We start from the raw sequence: 19,925 nt of genomic DNA on the forward strand, positions 1-19,925 counted from the left end.
GTGGTGTATTGTCTGTTGGTCTGGAGGGAATAGAATAACATCAACCACCTTCCTGCTTAAGGAGAATATAATGATCCTTTTGAGGGATAACTGTAACAGTTACTGCCAAAGAACTACAACTCAAAGTGATTAATATCAATTCAGAATGAATCCTACTACTCCTGTTTGAGGCTGGAAATGACACAGCATCTGCACATGAATTTAGCCTGAACCCAGACCACAGTCAAATAGAAAAGATGGTAATGATCATTTTACTTTGGCTGAATACTGTAAGCATATTAACCTCCTGATGAAAAGACACAGGCAACATTTTTAGAGTGAAATGAGTGGGTACTCAACAATGATCAAAACTGTATCCTGGCATAGTAAGTATAAGTAGTTTTGAGGATATGATTTAAGTATGTGGATAACAGGAAACTAATGCAGAAATCACTCAGAAAACCAGAACCATGACTCAATACTAACAAATAAAACCAGAACCAGGAGATAAGATGCTAACAAATAACCTATTGAAGATCTGAAGCAGAACCTGTCACCTATTTCACAGCCTCCTGTAATTGTGCTCAGAGGGCCGAGACTTAGTAGTGACAAATCAGCATTGTTACTAGTTACCCACGAGAGGCCCACATCGCCTCCTGCATCAGTGTGGCAGTGTCACTTCCATGTCTGCTCCTGTCCTGAATCCTAGCAGAGGCAGATCAACAAGTTCCATACTCATCACAACCAAACAGCTGAAGTTACTGCAAGTTAGTCACTACTAAGCTGGCTTCCAGACCTGTAGAAGCATCATCAAATGACTTGACTCTGACTTAAAAAATGCTAGTAGGCTGAGAAGAAAAATATGGTTTTGAAATACATTGTTGTGAAAACATCCCATTTTGTGTGTGTGGATAGTTTTTATCTACTGTTGTATTACGGTATTAAATATGTTGGCAACTACCTGATTTTTAAAAGTAGATATTCAGGTGTAATGGTTTTCTATAAAAACAAACTGCATGCACACTAAGCCACTTTAGTTTATACTTATTTACTGTAACGAGATACATGAAAGATAAATGCTTTACCCTTAAAACTCAGGCCTCCCTAAATTGCTAGTCATTTGGAATTGCAAAAAGTAATCTTCCATCTCAAAGGCGTGTAACAGCCTGTACTAAATAAATGAGGTAGATTTCTTCCAGCAGTGGTTCTACAAAAAGTAGATCCCAAAACACATAATGTTTAATTATCGTTACTTGAGCTGATATATTAAGCTCATCATTTAACTAAAAAAAACATTTTCTGGACAAATCATAGCAGTTTATAAATCTCTTACTAATACAAAGATAGTATAATGCCTAGATTAACAAAAGAGTTAACAAAATTTACTTTAATTTACTATAATACACATTAAACAGTTCTATCTGAGCTATGTCATACCCTGTGAATTTTTATAACAGCTAATATATCAGCAGACTGAATGTTGAAACTGAAAACCTGCAGCTTATTAGAAATGCTTCTATTTGCACAATGTACCTATAGGCCTCAAGTTATTATGTAAAATATGGGTAATGCATGTTTCATTCATTCTTCCCCTTGTTACAATTTTGTATTAGAAAAAAGTCAAACAATTTAAACAGTCCAATGCTATTGGAAGTGGAAATGAAATTTTTAAAAATCAGCTGAACAGACAGTGAATGCTTTGGGGTCCATACTGCCCCTCACTAATAAAAGCTTACTAAGATATGTTCTTAGAACATTAACAGACAAGATTAGAACAGTCCAGGAAAGAGTTTAATCGGAACCTTGAAAGATTTAAATCTCAACATCTTTCTAATGCCTGTACTTGTATCATGCTGCTTAGGTACGAGTTGCTCCTCCACTGAGCCATCAGAATAACATGGACTGAAGAGACTTGCGAACAGTTGCCATCTCCTGCTGTTGCTGTCACAAGAAAAGGAGATAATGCTGAACAAATGCTGTATCAATGTGATTCCTTTGAATTAAATGAATGTCAAATGACTTTTAATTGGATGTTCTATTTTTGCATTTAACTGACTTCATAGGCCTGATACTTACAGTGTCCATCATAATCTTCTTCTGCAACATTGCCATTTCCTTGCGAAGTTCATTTTGGGCACCAGCCAGAAGACTTTCATTGCTCTTCTCCAGCTCTTCCATGCTCTGAAGGATAATATTAATTCTGAACTCCTCAATGTCAAGGGGTTCATTTAAAGCAACCAAACAAATCAATCACTATTCATACTGCAATTTAATTTTTACAGTGATCAGAGATAATTGATGAGTTTGTCACAGAAGTCTGTGGCAGAGGAATCATACAGGACTTCATACTCCAGTCTACATTCCTATTTAAACAGTATGTACCCTGAGAGGAAAATAGAATCCTCCAGTCAGCCTCTGTGAGGTCTCAGCTACTTAATTCTGCATTTCAATTAAGATAAAAGTTCTACAAGAAGAGATTGAAGAGACATCTGTCAGGAATTCTAGGGGTTCAATATTATGACAACCTTGTGGGACTTGAAGTGGGAAGTATAAGCCCCACAATGTTTATTTGCACACTTCTCCCCAAATAAGCCAGATAAAACTCCCTGGTTATCTTCCCTTTTTTTACATACAGTTACACTGTGTATGTGTCTAGTTGCATTTTCATTAATTTGTATTTATTTAAGCTTATTTGAGGCTTGACTTCTACCTTTTGATCTTTTTTGAGGGGAAAAATCAAAGTAATACTTGACCTTCTGTTCAGTTTTTCCTCTTTGAAGAAAAAATTTTTGACATTTTGGCTATTATTTATTAATGCTTCTGTAATATACTCAGTAAATTCTGACTATTTTAAACTAAGAGTTGCTCCATTTCAGATTATTTTTATCAACTACCAGGCGTGAAAAAAAACCCAAACCAAACACCAAGCTTATCATAAGTGAAATTTCAAAACCAGCTAGGAAATTACTTGAACTGAAATTAAGGTTTGTCAGAAACTGACAGACTTTATTCTGCCCCATGTATTGGGGGCCGTGGAGCAGGTGAAGCCACACCTGGAGTGCCAGGTCCAGTTCAGACTCCTGGGTACAAGGGAGACATGGACATACAGGATAGAGCCCAGCAAAGGGTTGTGAAGATGATTTAGGCACAGAAGATTTTCCATTGTGAGGAAAGCCTTTAACTAAAAAAGTAAAATTTTTGTGTGGTTGTACTCAAAAAAAGGTTTTTTTGCTTGCTGTCTAGTATGTTAGTTACGTTGTTAAAGAAATATCAAATAACTTCAAACAGTGAAATAATACAGCTTTCTTAAGTGATGTGATAAGGATGAGCTACCTTCCAAGAAAAAGATTTACCTTTAAGAATTGCTCATAGAGTTGCTTAATGGTTTTCAGTCTCTGACTTTGAACTATTCTTGCCTGTTGAAAGACTTTTTGTTGCTGACGAAACATATTCTGAAGCAGAAGCAAAAGAAAAACATAATTGCATCAGTTGTTAACCAGAGTGCTTGGACAGCACACCAATGTCATTTTTCAGAGTCAGAAATTCTGCCTTCATTGGAAATCTGTGCCTGGTAACGTGGATCTCTGCCTGGAGAAGTTACCCTGGCTTTTACTAACAAAAGTAAGACTGAAGACTGGATTAAGCCCCAGTTCACTTCCTGAGGTCACTTGCAAGCTGAATTATCCCTGTAAAATCCCATGAGGATTTCTATGCCCCACATCTTCTTTGGGTATCCCAGAGGAATATGCTACCCAGGGAAAAGCAATACTTGCAAATGTGTTGGAAGGACAAACACAGCAACAGCACATGATTACATTCCATTGTACAGCTCCTATCTTCTTTCAGTGATCAAATTCTCTTACATTTATTATAAACAGGCATATTTTAAGCAATGCATGCTAAAAGACAACTACTTTCCTTTATTCCTTTGTTCCCTGAACCCAAAGACTATGGATGGACAGAAACAGCACGTCTTTCTTCTCCTTAAATGGTCTATGCTTTCCTCAATCTGTTTGCTGGCCTAGGCCATCACTTAACAGTGTTTATAAACTTGCAATAAAGTTTATGAATGCACCCCTCTTCCCAAACTTAAACAGTCACATGTTTAAACTACATAAGTTGTTTTTACATTTCTTGAGTATCGAAACAACAATATTCCCTCCTTGTGGAAAATACAATGAAACTCCTGCCCTGCTGGAAACTCACCGCTAGTTTCTCTTCCTGCTCCTCTGCCTTTTGCACATCTACATCCCATTGCTGAAATAAAGTCAGGAACTGCTGGGAGAACTCATGATTGAGCTTCTGCCTATAAACAGACACTATCTGTAAGTATGACAAATGCTGCAGGGAATTACAAGGAAAGCTAAGGTTCAACATACATGTGGAATAAAATAAAAGCTGGCATGGATAAAGAAATAGGCTATTTTCACATCTGAGCCCATTTAAATACTGCATGTTTTGAAAAACTGAACATACACACACACTGAGTGGATGTGGAATATATCTATAGAGACAGCACTCCCATAAAATACTGGTTAAAAAGAAATTGTAACAGCTCTTCTTCCTAACAGTGTCAGGTTTTCTGAGATTTACCATGTTTTTCTAATCCAATTACAGATGCTTGCTTTAACACAAGGGGTTTATGATGCAAAACTGATAAGCTCATTTCTTAAAATTCTGTTCATACAAATTTCAAGTGCAAATAAATGTAGAACAACACCAAGACAGTTAAAAGTATTGCTGAGTTTTAGTTTTTAGGTGTCTCCTTTTTCACTTTGCTCTATCTCTGGTATCAGATGTAATAATTAAATATGCCTTAAGAAGTGAGAGGAATGTTAAGCAAGGTGAAAATTACTTACTTTCGTAACCAGAATGGTATTAAAGTTTTACTAAACATTTTTCAGTTTTCAATTAGAAACGGAAAATTCCAAAGTGGGAAAACCCCCCCCACATTGTTTTAAAATACATGAATAACATCAAAGGTCACTTTCCATAAAGATAAAGGTAACCCCCCCTCTTTAATGTCCTTTGCTCTCAGAGTTCCAAATCTTAAATTTGTCTGCTCAAAAGAGAATGTGGTAAACTCTTACTGTCAGATGAACTAAGTGGACACAACGGGAGGCAGCAGAGGCCCTGAGCAGGTATTCAACATTTGACACAGTACTTGCTATTACAAGGTGACAGACCAACTGTCCATCCTGTGGCCCAGAAGAGAACCCAGTTCCACAGGCTTGAAAGCCAAGAGTAAAGGTCACCTTTGCTCCTGCTGTGTCTTCCAAACGTGTTCAATCTTCTGGTTACTGGTTTTGAGCGAGGCTTTTGTATACATTTCTAATCGCTTCCTCTTAGCTAAGAGAGCCTTGTTAATGTCAGCTGAAAGTCAAAGAATATTTAGAAATTAGGCATACTGGATACATTGTGCCATGTGTTAAAAAGGCTGATCAGTTACACTCTGGAGAAGCAAATGAGGTGTGTTCTAGTGACAAGAAGCTCGTGATCTGAACTGATGTGCTGAATGTCCCTCAGCCTGCTGGTGGCACTGGTGTGAGCACTGCTTTCTTTACGCCCCTCAACGCCCCAACCAACACCTGTTTCACAGTCATATGCAAATTTCTTGAATTTCAGAAATAAATTAAGGTTAGTACGTGGTTACTGTCCCGGTGAACATACTGAATAAATGAGTAATTATTTTTATACTTCAGAGAGACAGTACTTTTTACGTATTAACATAAGTTACAGTGTTTCACTTCAATTTACATTTGCAGATTTATCAAGTCACAGCTTAAGATTAATAGAGTAATTTCTTTTCCTTCTTGCTACAGATTTCAGAGTCCAACCTCTGTAATTTGCTGAGGCATCTGCCTCTGCTAATGCCAAACCCACTATTTTGTGCAGACAGCATCCTCTCTCTGATCCATTCATTTTCCCTCCTTTCATCCTTCCTTTCGTTTTTTGAGTCTTAAATTACAAGCAAACTTTTTAACATTTAAATCCTCCTCTTATCTGAAAAGCCAGATCTCTAATACCATTCTAATATATAATACAGAATACGTAATTTTGTGACAGCCAGAAGTTCTAATTTGTGGAGTAAGGAGTTACTTAAGTTCCTCTTTCACCTTAAACTTCACAGGCAAGCAATGACTCTGTACAGGTTTCTTTTCTTATATACAATGAAAGTATTACTCAGTTATTGAGTGTGTAATGCTGGCATTAAGATGGTTTTCCTTCGTTCCATGGCTTTTTGATGTTTCTTACTCTGTGATGGTTATTGTACATTCTTTACAAGTTAAAAGTGTTTTTTCTCCAATCAGTCACTATCTAGAGTTCAGCTGGTAATTTAACTAGGTAAAGCCACTTGAGGATCTGATTATGACCACACTAAATCCTGCTAAGTGACACACACAAATCTCTCTTCACTGGATGACTGGCATTACTTACCCTTGTAACCTGGCTGTTCTAGAAACTCGTCTCCCTTCTGACTGCTGAAATGTTCTTACCTGCTGCTTCCCTGTTCTCTAGATTTCTGGAAGTGCTAAGTACAGACTGCTCTCTCATTCTATCACAACTAAATTATTATAAATAACTATATTATTACAACTAAACTCCACTTCCAAAATTGCTTGTCTAGAATTAAAACTATTTGTTCTCCTTTGCTATTTATATTAACATTTACATTGCCCTTTTTTTCTCAGTCAAGTCCTGCCATCCCCAGTATCCTTTGTCAGTGTAACAAAAAGCTAAATGAGACCAAAAGCAAACTGCTGTTGTCCCTTTCCTCTACAATATATTTGTCTTATATTTATTGTAAAATTAGAATTAATTATACAAAGCATTAATGCATCTTTCCTTTTTGCCTTTGTAATCATCTACACTTACAAGCTGTGACTCATTAAAATGCAGTTATTGCCTCCTCTTCTTTCCCTTTGCTCTCCTTAGCTGTAACTTTTTTGTTTTTTCCTGAAAACTGGCTTTATTCAGAAATGCTGAAAAATCCTACAAAACCTGGTCATTTTATGTAAGTCTTGAAAGTTATTTTATGGTAAGCAACTACTTTCAACTCTGCAACTTTTTTAAAATTATCATTTATTAGAATATAAATGTACTTACCTCCAAATCTCTCCAACATATTCTGCACTTCACCCCTACAAAATGGAGTTTGAGATTTTTATTTGCCCATTTTCTGACTTTAGAGTAAGACCTGTTGAATATGCTTAAAATTAATTTTATTCACATGCCTATTACTTTGAAGCAGTGACAGAACTGCCACTGCCATAAGATAATTATATTCCTTGTCTCCTCCTGTGAAAGTTTTTTTTTTCCAGACTAATCTGCTCTTAAAAAAAAAATCTAGTCTATTAGCTTACTCCCCAGAAAAGAGGCACTATTAGGCATTTAAAAGGTCTTGAGTGAGGGCAGTCAATAAATAAAATTAATCATTCCCTATAACAAAGAAAACAAAAAGGGTATTTGGAACACCAAATGAAAACAAGTCCATCTCAGTCAGCATGACTGGCACAGTAAAAATATCCAAGGCAAATAATATCAGAGTTGTTTTTACAGCATCTTTATGATAACACCAGTGTGTGTAAGGCAGTGTAACAATACAGTAAAAACAGTATTTTCAACTTAACAGATATAACGTGCTTGAAAACTATTTCAGCTTGTACTTTTTAGTTACATTTACTCTGCCCATGAATATTAAATTTTATAAGATCTATCTGTAAAAAGAATTTATTTTTCATGCAGTATTTGGATCATTTATGCTACTAATCGTATCTTCAAGCAACTAAAATGAGAAGAAAAAAATTAATGGAATTTAATGAAACTATCAACAATCCAGAAGAAAACAATCTTTTAAAAGAAACAAAAATTTGTAAGAACACACAAATATATCAAATTTTTCTGCATGCTAAAAAAGAATCTACAAAGAAACTGAAGAATTGTAGTATAAAAATTGCATTATTTCAAAATGCTACATTTTCTTTTTTTACCTGCAAGTACTGTATTATCTATCACCCAAAGCAAAAAGAAGCATAGTGAATAACTGAGGTTGGTACCTATTTAAGACCTGCTTATTTTGGAAAAAGCCCCCAAACATCTAGCCTTACCCCACATCATCTGCAACGTGAGTAGTCACCAGAGGTCGTTTCTTTCCGTGCTTGTCCATTACTGGTATGTCACCTTAATAAGAATGGTTTTTAGAAATACTTACAAAAATACATTTTAAAAGTGTAATTACTTTTCTGTAATGCCATTTCCCTGACCCTGTCCCATCAGTAACACAGGCAGCTCCTGTAACTTTGAGTCTGGAGCTGACAGATTGTAGTGAATTATTGTGCAAGGCCAGATTGGAGCTGGCACTGCTTTGAGTTCTCTACCCTGGTCCCAAACAGTTTTACTTTCTCTGTGCACTACTACCAACTGTCCCTTACTTCCAACTCACAATACAGCAACCATCAGACAGCTAAAAAGAACATAAAAATTATAAAGTCCCATCTGAATTTTACTGTAAAATAGGTACTGTAATTCTGTACCTTTAAAAAGCAAAACTACAAAGAGATATATTGTTTTGGAAATTACCAATCAAAATGACACAGTAGGAGCCTGGTGGTCTCAGGCATTATGAACCATGCTTTGCTCAGTCCCTGGTTGACTCAGTTGTTCTTCCCTTCTATTCATAGTCACAAACATGATAAAATCCACATTTTACAAATATGCAAAAAAGTCACATAAGAACCTTCTCTAATATCTTCCTCTGATCCACTCAGTTCTTTTCTTTCCTCCTCAAAGTCATAAGCTGGTATGGTCTGATCTTCCTGTGCTGCTTTACCAGCTTTTCCTCCATGCTTTCTTCCTGATGGTGCCATGGTGAGATCTTTTCCTACTGAAACAGTAGACTGTATTTGTGACACAACTTCCCCCATCATAAATTGAAAACAAACATGTTTTCATGCCTATATGGAGCTATTATGGGTCTTCAACAGGTTGCACCTGTAAAGATATGCAAGCAGTCAAACTGGTTTAGTTTTGAGGTATTCCACAGCATTACCTATCAGTGATGCTTTTAAGAACATGCTAACAAAATGCCAGGGCTATTAGGAACATACTTGATTCTGCTGAAAAAAAAAGATAAATTATCCATTTTCTTAAGATGCCTGCCAGCTTAGCTTCCATAAGGTTTATTACATGCTTTGTCATATCCAGTACTGCATTCCCCAAAAGCTATGCCAGTATTCTACTGTTCAAAATAGAGAAATGATAAACCATAGAGAACAATGTGATTCTACAAGCCATCCCACACTGTAAAGACAAATATACATAAGCTTATGCCGTTTCATAAAGTCCTGGGCAACTTCCAGGTTCTGATTTGTCTTTCCTTATAGCTATTACACCTCTGCATTCTGTAATGTAAATAATGTCATTTCTACACTGGCAAACATTTTTACACTCTTAAAAAAAAATTAATTTATTTACTTCAGTGAACCTCTCATTCTAGACACAATCCAACACAGCCAGAAATATCAGTAGGTTTTCTACTAGCCAGGGCAGAGACAGATCTGAAAATTCAGTTCACACATGGAAATTGAGGACTGTGAGGTCCCCCCAACATTATCAACTCTCACACACCTCAGTTTCCTATTTCTGGTTTGGTGGTGGTTTTTTTAGGTGGTTGTTTGTTTGTTTGGTTTGGGTTTTTGTTTTGGTTTGGTTTTTTTTTATTTTTTAACTTTAGTTATTTGTCAATAGCTGTGAAAATGTTTTTAAATCACAAATTCCATGGATCTGTACAAACATGGCCATACTATGCTAAGGAAGGAACAGTACTTTTTAATACCGCGCTTTTTCTGAGGTTGATGCTTCTCTATCTTCTCTAGTATGAAGAATTTTAGATTCCACAAGTGTCTTGAAAAAAAAGTGTCTTTATTGACTGGGAAATCAAAAGCCCTTGCATTAGAATTATCCTCAAATGAGAGAAAATCGTCAAGACTTAATCTGCTTTTTGACTACTGATTGCTGAGGACATGATGTAAGGAGGAGATGCTGGTCCATAGTGTCTGTCCCTGTGCTGTCAAGTCACTTTAACTTTGAACTGCAAGCATCTGTTTTATCAGACGTACAGACGCTTTTCTTTGTACTAAAAATCAGTTTACAAAGAAGAACTTCTGAAGTCCCCCTCAGGCAGGTGCAAAACAACCCTCACAAGCCCACGCAGTCCTTGCCTATCCCGTGCGGGTACCTGTTCTAGCCGATCTGAGTGTCTTCAATCCACAGCCGTCTATTTTAACAGCCATTTTTAGAGAAACTCACCTGTTTTTTGCCCACCGCGCCCCAGAAAGATATTAAACAAACCGGTGCTCGTCTGAATTTCCCGTGCGGGGCTTTTCGCCGCGGGGACCCACCTCAGAACAGCAAGGGAGACCCGGGCCCTGAGCCGCGCCGTGAGGGCACTCCGAGGCGGCAGCGCCCGGGCTCCCGGCAGCCGCCCGCGGCAGCAGAGAGAAGGCGGCGGCGCCCCGCAGCCCCTGGCTGCCCTCACGGCCGCCCCGCGGCGCCGCCTCAGCGCCTCCCGCCGCCGGGAGCGGGCGGGAGCGGGACACGGCGCCGGGCACCGTGTTAAATTATTAAAGCTGGAAGGCTTTAAGGGAAACAGTGAGAACTTTTTTGACATAAAGAGTCATACAGATTCCTGGTTAATTTACCAATACATGTGAGCTTTCGTTGACTTTGAAAAAGAAACGGCAGACAAAACTTTCATCACGTTTTAGTTAATTTCAAAGCAAGCCAAGTATCTTACAATACATATGCGCGTACATTTTGTACATCATCCGATTACAAAACCTTAATGCCTTTTGAATACTGCTAATACAATTAAGTGAAGATACACCACCAAAATGTCTGCTTGAAGAGATTCGGTACCCTTTCCCACATAAAATCACACTACTCCGACATCTCAGCAAAATACAGGGCCAAACCGTTGAATTTAAAAACACCACAGCTTTTTAAGTCAGTACAAATGTTGTTTTATGAAGTGAAACACTGCTCCCAATACTTTTCTACTTTGAAAGTTTGTTACCCATTCATATAGAGGCACTTTTGCTTTTTTATTTACAATGCTTGTAAAATATTTTACCTTAATCATTCTCCTTTGATTGCAACCCTCTCTTTTTAATCAAGCCAGGAAATAACATCATTTCTTTGTGTATTCTTTGGACTATAATACACCAGATATAAAATATCTTTCGAATAAATCATTAGATGTTGTTACGGTGTAATTTTTTAGTAGCATACCTTTTCTTTGAAATCCCAATTGTACACTACAAATAGGGAGATGAATTGTCACTGTGCTTTAAAGAATGTCAACATCTATAAACGTGCTCTAAATTTAAATGACAAATTACATAATTCTCAATTTTCCCCAGAGGGCTAAAAAAAGCAGCAATGACAGAAATTTGCAAAATGCTTTGGAATGCAAGATCAAGGACTTCTTTAGCTGATCCCAAACAACTTTTTCTTCCAACATTTTATCTAGTTGGCAACATCCACTGCAATAAATGCAGTTACATTTGTACAGGTAACCCTTTTTATAAAAAAGGATAACATGGCCATGAACTAAGAGTTGTAAAGTAAGATCTGTTGAAAACTGCCTATGTACAGGTGTCCTGCAATTATTTCTTGTTGTTATTTTGCATTGTGACAGCTCCAGCAGCTTTTGTATCATGAAGAGTACTGCAGAGATTCAAATGTAAGTGCATGACTTTTTTTCTTCATATCAATGTAGTTAAATGGCAAACCAGAAAAGACACTTATGAAAGACATTTAAAATGCTTAATCACAGCTTGAGGTAGACTGATCTCCAAAATAAAGCTCTTCTACACTTTGATTCGTTCATGACCAACTTCTTTTTGGATCCTTCTTCTTGGAAAAATCTTTCGTTTAAGTGCAATTAGCTGAGGAGAGAAAAAAATACAATATGTAGCTCTCTGCTGGGCTAAAGGTCCACAGCTGGTCAGGTTTTCATTCTAGAAACTATCAAATCTGTACCACTCATGGTAAATACTCAGTACTGTACTTTTTTTTTCTGATTATACCAGAAAGGCATTTTTTACTCCAATTCATCTATTAGATGGGCACATTTCCACTAGACTTCTCAATAATCAGAATACAAGCAGAAAGTGAAGAATACATCATGCCTTTATTCTGATTATTTTAAGGGTAATTTGTGTATTTAAATTAACACCAGGCTACAGTCTATTTTTAAAAGATCAGCACAAAGCTGACATCTTAAAATGGTGCTTAGATTCCTAACTGTACCACTGAGTTGAGTATCCCCTTCCAAAACCAAGTTACTAATGGAATTTTCTAATAAAAAAGGCTGAAAAATCAAGGGACAGAGTCATGCAAAAGTTACAGGTAGGAAAAAAAAAATAATCAAAAGCCAACCTTTCAAGAATTACACCCTCTTCATCAGACCACGGAAAGTGTTACTTAAGGCCCCCACCTGCAAAGAATTACCCATATGATTTGTTCCATTGACTCCCTCTGAGTTTGGCAGGACTAATCATGTTCAAGAAAGCCATTTTAAGGTTGCAGAAGTCAAGCTTTTCCCCTCGAGTCAGATTCAAAACCTCTTGAATTCAGTAGGAGTCTTTTTTACTCTAGTTTTAGTTTAGTAAACTAGTTTTAGTCTAGTTTACTACTACTAGGAGTAGTAGTAATTGCAGTAGGAGCAATTACTTAGGGAAGAGATTTTGATAAGGCCTTTAAGTAACCTAAGATCCCCTTCTGGACTGATTTTCCTTCCTCTTAATTTACTGTATGCTTCTACCCATATCCATGTTAACAGATCAAGAATTTCAAAAACAATGACTGAATTTGAGTATTCAAATTTAGCACACTGGTGATGTACTTTACTGTCCCCCAAGGCACCTGAGAAGGTGCCACTCTCCTTCTCCCCATATGACTCTCTTTTCAAGGAACCTTAACATTGCGACATAAAAATTAAGGCAACCTAATCATGAGTTATGTAGCATCTTTACTTCTTTTATGAAGGGAAAATCCTAGCTATTCTTCAAAACCTATTTAGAAAAATCCACCCAATGTGGAATCCTGAAGATTCCACAATCTATTAAGTGTTATACAGATTTGATAAGAAGACATTAACATTACCTGTTCAGCAAAAAATGAGATGACTGTAAATACAATAAGTGTTACTAGAACACAGTGGGTCCAGAATTTGAGCTTGTCTCTATATGCCCTCCTGGACAAAGAAAGAAGGAAACAGAAAAACATCTTTATATATCATAAACACAAATATTTAAAGAGTTTCCAAGAAACATGCAAAGAATTTTTTTTTCTGGTTCTTAAAGGGTGACTAAAAAGAGGACGTAGGCTCTCTCTTTACAAAGAGCCACACAGAAAGGACAAGGGGCAACAGCTATGAGTTAGACTGGGAGAGGTTCCATCTTGATATGAGGAAATCTTTTTTACAGTTAAAACAATCATTTCTGGAGCAGTCTCCCCAGAGACAGGGTAGAGTCTGCACCTTTCTGCAAAGTCTGCAAGTTTCCAAGATATGACTGCTCAGGGTGCTAGATCACAGAATCTTTTAGGCTAGAAAAGATCTCAAAGATAAGTCCAACTGTTAAGCTAACACTGCCAAGTCCACACCTAAACTACATCTCCAAGTGCCACATCTACTGTGGCAACTATGGTTTTGCAGTCACACTATGTCCTTTTTGATCCAACTGCAATTCCCTTATATGCTACAGTTATACACCTGCAGCCAGGACACTTGAGAGCTGGCAATAGACAGTCTCCTCTAGGCACCTTTTCCCATGAAATGTTGGACCAGATGATCTTTTGAGGTCCCTGCTAGCCTGGGCTGTCCTGTGATTCTGAAAATACTTTGATTTCCACCAGCACTTTACAGCCTTAACACACTGTGGTAGAATCATCTTTGGCTACAAACAAGTCAAAATAAAGTTTCTTTTTGAAGCTACAAAAAGTCTTGATGGAGAATCTCTAAAAGGGAGCCAACACTCTGTCTACTCCTACAGCACAAATTTCTAAAGCTAACTGCTGAACTGGGTTTGCCCCCTGCTCCCTCGACCACTACTACAGCAGGGCTTTAGCACTACAATCACACCTACAATCCTTTTGATTCCTTCTACAGTTCCTCTAATATTTTCTTATTAACAGCTACTTCTGTTGCTGATCAGCAACAGGTTTACTTATAATAGTCTTGTGTCATTTTTGTCACTGTATCTGTCAACGCTTTGCTTGTATTCTCAAGTCGACTCCAATTTCTTCAGTTGTTATTTATAAAAAAGACAAGAGATAAACAGAAAAATTTCATATATGCAAAAATGAGACACGCATTTATCTTTTCTGATTTTTATCCAGATGGTTATTGCTATGTGACAAATTGAAAAAAATCACTTATTAAGAAATGTAACAACAGTTTGGGGTTTTTTTGCATTTAAGGAAAGACAGAAATCCCGATTCATTAAAAAAAAAAAAAATCAAAGAAAGAAACAAACCAACAGCTTTTGCTTGCAGTAGGTTAGGACCAATTGATAAAACGTTGATGACTATTTAAGCACTGGAAAAACCCAAATCCTGCAGACCTCAAATTTTAGTCCATTCAAATCTTACCACACTATTTTCACTGTTAACTCTTTCATGGCAATACCAGGGGAAAACCAGCTTCTTAGCAGTATCTTAGGTAATTACATATTACTGCACAACAGTAACTTGAAAAGGTGGAACATACCATTCTTGGAGTTCATGCATGTGAAGGAAACGATTCCGATATTCTCTTGGCAGTTCGAATTGGGAAGGGATGGGAAACATTGACTCATAAAAATCCCTAAGCACTGCTTTCACTGTTTGTGCATCCTTGTGATTGTGATCAATATTGTCATTTAGGCAAACAAATTTTCTAGAAAACAAGATGACACTGTTAGAATATTTCCTTGATAATAGGGCAAAGGTATTGCCAAATCAACAACACAAACATAATCCTTTAAAACAAAATTGAAACTATATTATTTTAAAACCAAAAAGATATATTTTCATTGTTGTTTTATTTTAAATTAATTTTATTTTAATTCTAGGAGCATTAGGATTGACAGCAAGTCAAAACCTCAGAAGAATCCAGTGACAGGCCACACTTCTAGTTATATAATTCTGCCATCTAATGGGCACTAGAGTGTGCACCATCCCAGAGCCCATTGAACCGAGCATTACAATCTGGGTAAGGATTTTTATACTTTTGAATTACCATGAGTAAAGTCTCTTAAATAACAAAATGAGCTCCACTGTAGGAGAGAAATATACTAAATTATTAATATTTTAGTGTGCATGCTGAATTCTTTAGAGAAAATCAACATAAAATCTATATTAGATTGTATAAGAGAGAACAAAGCTTGGTCCCTACGCTTTGGTTTACTGAGAACATTATATAACTTGGTCTGTCAAATCACAGACTCAAAGCTAGATTTGTATAACCAACCAAAACACATAGAACAACAATTTGGATAGAATTTACATAGAAATCATTGTGACCAAATAAGCATGCTCCCAGTAGTGGCTCCTGCAGAGAGCTATTTCTCATGTAAGAAACATGGAACTAAGTTACTGCAAATAATTGAAACTAAAGTAGCACCTAATGTTCTAAACTGCTATGTACTCTTGGCCACTCTGACCTGGTGCTTGACAACAAAAATTCCCCTTCCCACATTTGGGCAAGGCTATGTGCTTTATTTATATTGTGAGATACAAGACCCCTACATTTTCCCCAGAGGCAGAAACCGTATCTGGTAACATATGCCTTGTCACTGCTAACCTTTGTGAATAAGCAGTTCTGGTCAGCTGCATTCTCTACAGTATTCTCTATGCTCTTTCAAAGAGCAAAGTTCAGACTTCTACAGGAATCTGGAAATAAGCAGAACTCTGGAGCTTGTATATCAGCCTACACAGGGAATTAGCACTGAATAGCAACGCACTGCATCTGACATAATTGGTAAACTTGCTCTTAGACAATTACATGCAGGGGACAACCAGGCATTCAAATTGTTACATTTGAGAAGAAAAAATATGCCTCTTCAAAAACGAGCAAGCCGTATCTCCTGTATCAAGTAATACTATGCAAAGCAGCTGGTTATGGCAATCATGGCTACACTTTCAGCATTTTGGGAGTTTACTCTGGACTATCCCTGACTTCGTCCCTTGGACTGGCAGCTCATTAGCCCTGGGAATGCAGTAGCTGTATTCCTAGAGCGTATATTCCTGTTTAGCTTCATCAAAAAAAGATACAGGTTACAGACTGAGAGGTTGCTACACACAGCAAAGTATGGGATTGATGAGGATATTAGCCCATTTCTAATGGAATGACTGTTTAAATTCATCCAAAAGAAACCAAACATGACAGTCCTTTGGTTATTCCAGAATTAATGCCTAGACAATTAATGCTCACTTTGCCTTAAGGGTGCAAACCAAAGATTTCCGGGAGATCAGTAAGTGAGTGACACATTTAGTTTGTTCCAAGACAGGCACTAAAAATCTGCTTTTAGAGACTGGTTATAATTATTGGTTCGTATGCAAGGAAAACATGGCAAAGAGAAGAAAACGGCATGCCTACATAACTGTGCCAGCTCTCCTTTGTTAACAAGATGACTACAGTACTGCACTGTACTTGGCAGGAATAGAGCAAGGTAATCAATTCCTCGCTTTGTGAACACTGAAGGTGAGAAACTTCTGTTACTCAGGCCTCTCTGAGTCTAACAAGACTTGAAATCACCCCTACCTCTAAAAAAAACCCAACTTGTAGCCAGCAGACAAAGAAACAGAGAAGGAAAAGGAAGCAGAAGGATGAGCTAGAGCACTGCCTACGTTTCTTTTAAATGGATCATTGTGGCAACTGGAACGCAGGAGTTATGTGGCCAGAAGGTACTCTTTGAAAGGAATAGCAATAGATACAAATCACCTTCAGCTGTAAAATGTCTCAAGACTAGCACTTCCCTTTCTGAATAAATAACCCAGCAAAAGTAGTAGAGTGTTGAGAGGAAAGTAGAAATCTACTCTTTATATACAAATACAAATTATGCTATAGCTTTACAGGCAGCTGAGATTACCCAACAGCTTTCTGTGACCACAAGAGGAGGCTTCACTTTCCCTGGCCCAAGGTACCTGGTTCTACTTTCCTCTTTGCTCTACCTTTTGACACTTGTCAGACCTCTTCTTGCATCCAAACTCATTAAACTGGCAGAAAACTCTGGTTTTCTGAAGACAGAAGCAAGATTCTTTCCATGTAGTAAAAGAGCTTGAAAGCACAATGAATATGCAAAACTGATTTAGTAACAAAATAATCCACACCTAACTTCTAGTATAAAATACCTGCATAAAGCAGTCAAAAAGTTCTTCCTTTAAAATAAAATTGCCTGCAATATAAACTGTATGCTCTCTAGAATGGCAAAAATGAAAGCTTCAAAAATAGCTGAAGTTTCTAGGTTTTCAAAGATTTTAGGTCAATAAAAACGTAACAAATTATTGACATAACCCCTGACATTGCAGAGAGAGGAGTCAGCTTCAGTCAAACAGAAAAAAATCAGAAGTACTTTTGGTTCAAATTTGTCTTACCCTGTAACACACTGTTTAGAAATACACGACAATAAATTATCTTTTAAATACCATGACAACAACTTATCTTTGAAATACAAAAAAAGTTTAAAAAGTCAAATCAGAAAATTAAAACCATCTCACAACTTCACACAAGTCATGAAACAGGATACCTGGGATTTTTTCGTATGTCATCCAGCTGACCAACTACGTGAGAAACATTTGTGCGAATCATTTTGAAGGCAATTTCCTCTTCTCCCATGATTTCAAACCTTATTGTTGAAATAATATTCATACATTAATAAAACAGCCTAAAGTCTGGTAAAATAAGTATCAATCCTGTATTTAACATTATTGAGCAACATTTCTAATCTGAATGGGCAACCTTCATTAAAATTTGCCATTTGCTTTCTATCAATACATGTAAATTTTTCAGCTAATGCTCTTGCATAGAACCACTTTTCTGTAGATTTATTAGTAACCACCTATCAATCATAGATCTGAATTCTAAGAGAAAGCATATAAAATATGAGCATTTGAGTCCAGGTTAACAGTCTTACTAGTGGTAGGTACCACATTCATATTTTTCACTTCTCTTGTCTTAATATAAGAAAGCACCCTGAAGGCTTCTTCAAGTCTCACCTGAGAACCTCCTCCACTTTAAAAGCTTACACTACTGTCACTCCTCCATCTCACAGGAAAGGTACAAGGTAGTTAAGACTAAAATGCTTTTTCTGTTCTTTTATTTTTTTATGCTTCAGTAGAAGAAAGGATGAAGTAGATTTACAACTTCTAGGTGCAGGAAGGCTGTTTCCTTCTTTACATGCTGCTTGAACTGCACTCACTCTCTAGCCATACAAACATACTCTGGCACACTGTTGTACAACACAAATTAGGAAATGGCCCAAGATGATGCAAGTAACATGGAAGTATTTAGTCTACTAAGCAAACTATGAGAAAACCCACATCACTCTGCACAATGAAACCTACATAAGTTAACAACAAGTGTGTTTCTCTAGTTCCACTGTTAAAATAGCTAAGACTTGTTAGCACACACATACAATCTTTGATTATGTGTGTATTTATCCCTCCTCCTATGGCTTTACAACACTAAGCATCTCTTTTCACAGGACTGCCACAACATACCTGTATTTGTTTTTGTCCTTGTAAGCCTTCCGAATCCTGTCAGTCACAGGTTTGCAATTAGTCACTAGGTTTTTGGTTACTGGAGGCTGGAAGAAAACACTGTTTAGGTTATAGGTTACTAAAAATTACAGAGTGTTATAAAGGTGTACTTTGTAAGAAAACGTGTATTACAGCTAGAGAGGCCTGCATACTTTACTCTCCTGAAATCAAAAAGCTGTAGTTTTGTTATCAACCATGGAGGGAAAAAACACAACAATACTGGTGCATAACATCACAATTCCGTATTTTATAAATAATATATGACAAATCCAAATTACTTTTTGGCAAAAACATTGCAACTTCATTCTCAGTAAAACAGTCAAAAACTTTAACTCACTTGACAGCTGTCTGATACTGCTCTGACAAGGGCCACCGGTGAAACTGGCCAGGCAATCTCTGTACAACAGATTTTTGGATTTTAGGCTGTTTTTTCAATACGTGGGTTATAATTCAGATAAAGACTTATCTGGAAGCTCTAGTCAGAGTGGTATTGGGCTTACTTTCTTCTTGGTTTGCAACAGTAAATTTTCTTACCAAGGATGACTTTTTAAATCCCAATTATAATAATATCCTAAATCTCAGATTTTCTCTGCTTTTAAAGAAAATTAGGGGTTAGTAAGTTAGGAAGCAGCCTGTAAAATTTTCATTTTGTAGCATTTACTTCATGTGCATACAAGTAATAACTTTTATAAATACTTTCCTTCTACAAATTAAAACAGCTTTTAAAGTAAAGTAAATACATACTAGTAAAGTAAATACATACTCAGGAAAGAAAATAAGCATCTTTTAAGATCAGTGTTTCTTACCAGATTTGGATCATAATATGCTTCCTGAGTAGGAGGAATAACATGGATCTGAGTGATGTTGGCAGGGAGAGCCTTAGAGCAATTTATTAGCATTTGTTCTAGACCCGTCAAATCCTAACAGAAAGAAAGGGGGGAAAAGAAACCATTTAAAATCCTACTGATTTTCTTACTGATCTAGTTCTAAAAACCCAGGGTTCACAAATATACTTAATGTAATCTACATATCAAATTTCCATGCTACTGTCCACAAAAAAAGACTTAATATTCAGCAAACCCCATTTCAGTAACTGCTAAGTCAGTGGGACTCCCTATAAAGTAATGCAAATGCTCAGTACA

General features: G+C 36.9%; 3 protein-coding genes across 6 annotated transcripts in view; 1 reads left to right on the top strand and 2 right to left on the bottom strand.

The window, feature by feature from the left end:
• Positions 1-4,067, top strand: part of CHPT1 (choline phosphotransferase 1) — a 22,094-nt gene extending 18,027 nt beyond the window's left edge. The window contains exon 9 of the mRNA XM_066183917.1: positions 1,841-4,067. Coding sequence (XP_066040014.1) covers positions 1,841-1,885 — 45 coding nt within the window. The 3' untranslated portion in view covers positions 1,886-4,067. The remainder of the gene's footprint in view (positions 1-1,840) is intronic.
• On the bottom strand, positions 1,832-10,471 carry SYCP3 (synaptonemal complex protein 3). The gene is made up of 9 exons (XM_066183916.1): positions 10,380-10,471; positions 8,717-8,970; positions 8,088-8,160; positions 7,087-7,121; positions 5,235-5,352; positions 4,186-4,285; positions 3,333-3,431; positions 2,056-2,160; positions 1,832-1,920 (listed from the first exon to the last, which is right to left on the bottom strand). The coding sequence occupies exons 2-9, from the start codon at positions 8,904-8,906 to the stop codon at positions 1,867-1,869; spliced, it is 774 nt and encodes a 257-aa protein (XP_066040013.1). The 5' UTR covers positions 8,907-8,970; positions 10,380-10,471; the 3' UTR covers positions 1,832-1,866.
• A 117-nt stretch (positions 10,472-10,588) lies between these two features.
• Positions 10,589-19,925, bottom strand: part of GNPTAB (N-acetylglucosamine-1-phosphate transferase subunits alpha and beta) — a 39,789-nt gene continuing 30,452 nt past the window's right edge. Inside the window, exons 16-22 of one of the 4 annotated variants that reach the window (XM_066183913.1) lie at positions 19,590-19,703; positions 18,745-18,830; positions 17,772-17,870; positions 14,753-14,920; positions 13,147-13,237; positions 12,421-12,478; positions 11,842-11,927 (exon numbers count right to left, since the gene is read on the bottom strand). In XM_066183913.1, the coding sequence (XP_066040010.1) occupies positions 12,431-12,478; positions 13,147-13,237; positions 14,753-14,920; positions 17,772-17,870; positions 18,745-18,830; positions 19,590-19,703 (606 nt within the window). In that variant the 3' untranslated portion in view covers positions 11,842-11,927; positions 12,421-12,430. Of the gene's footprint in view, positions 11,928-12,420; positions 12,479-13,146; positions 13,238-14,752; positions 14,921-17,771; positions 17,871-18,744; positions 18,831-19,589; positions 19,704-19,925 lie in introns of all 4 variants that reach the window. The other 3 variants (XM_066183912.1, XM_066183914.1, XM_066183915.1) reach the window with 3 other exon arrangements.

The sequence above is a fragment of the Chamaea fasciata genome, unplaced genomic scaffold (assembly GCF_029207755.1).
Source record: "Chamaea fasciata isolate MVZ Bird 193981 ecotype frontalis unplaced genomic scaffold, bChaFas1.0.hap1 SCAF_5, whole genome shotgun sequence".
NCBI classification, from domain to species: Eukaryota; Metazoa; Chordata; class Aves; order Passeriformes; family Sylviidae; genus Chamaea; species Chamaea fasciata.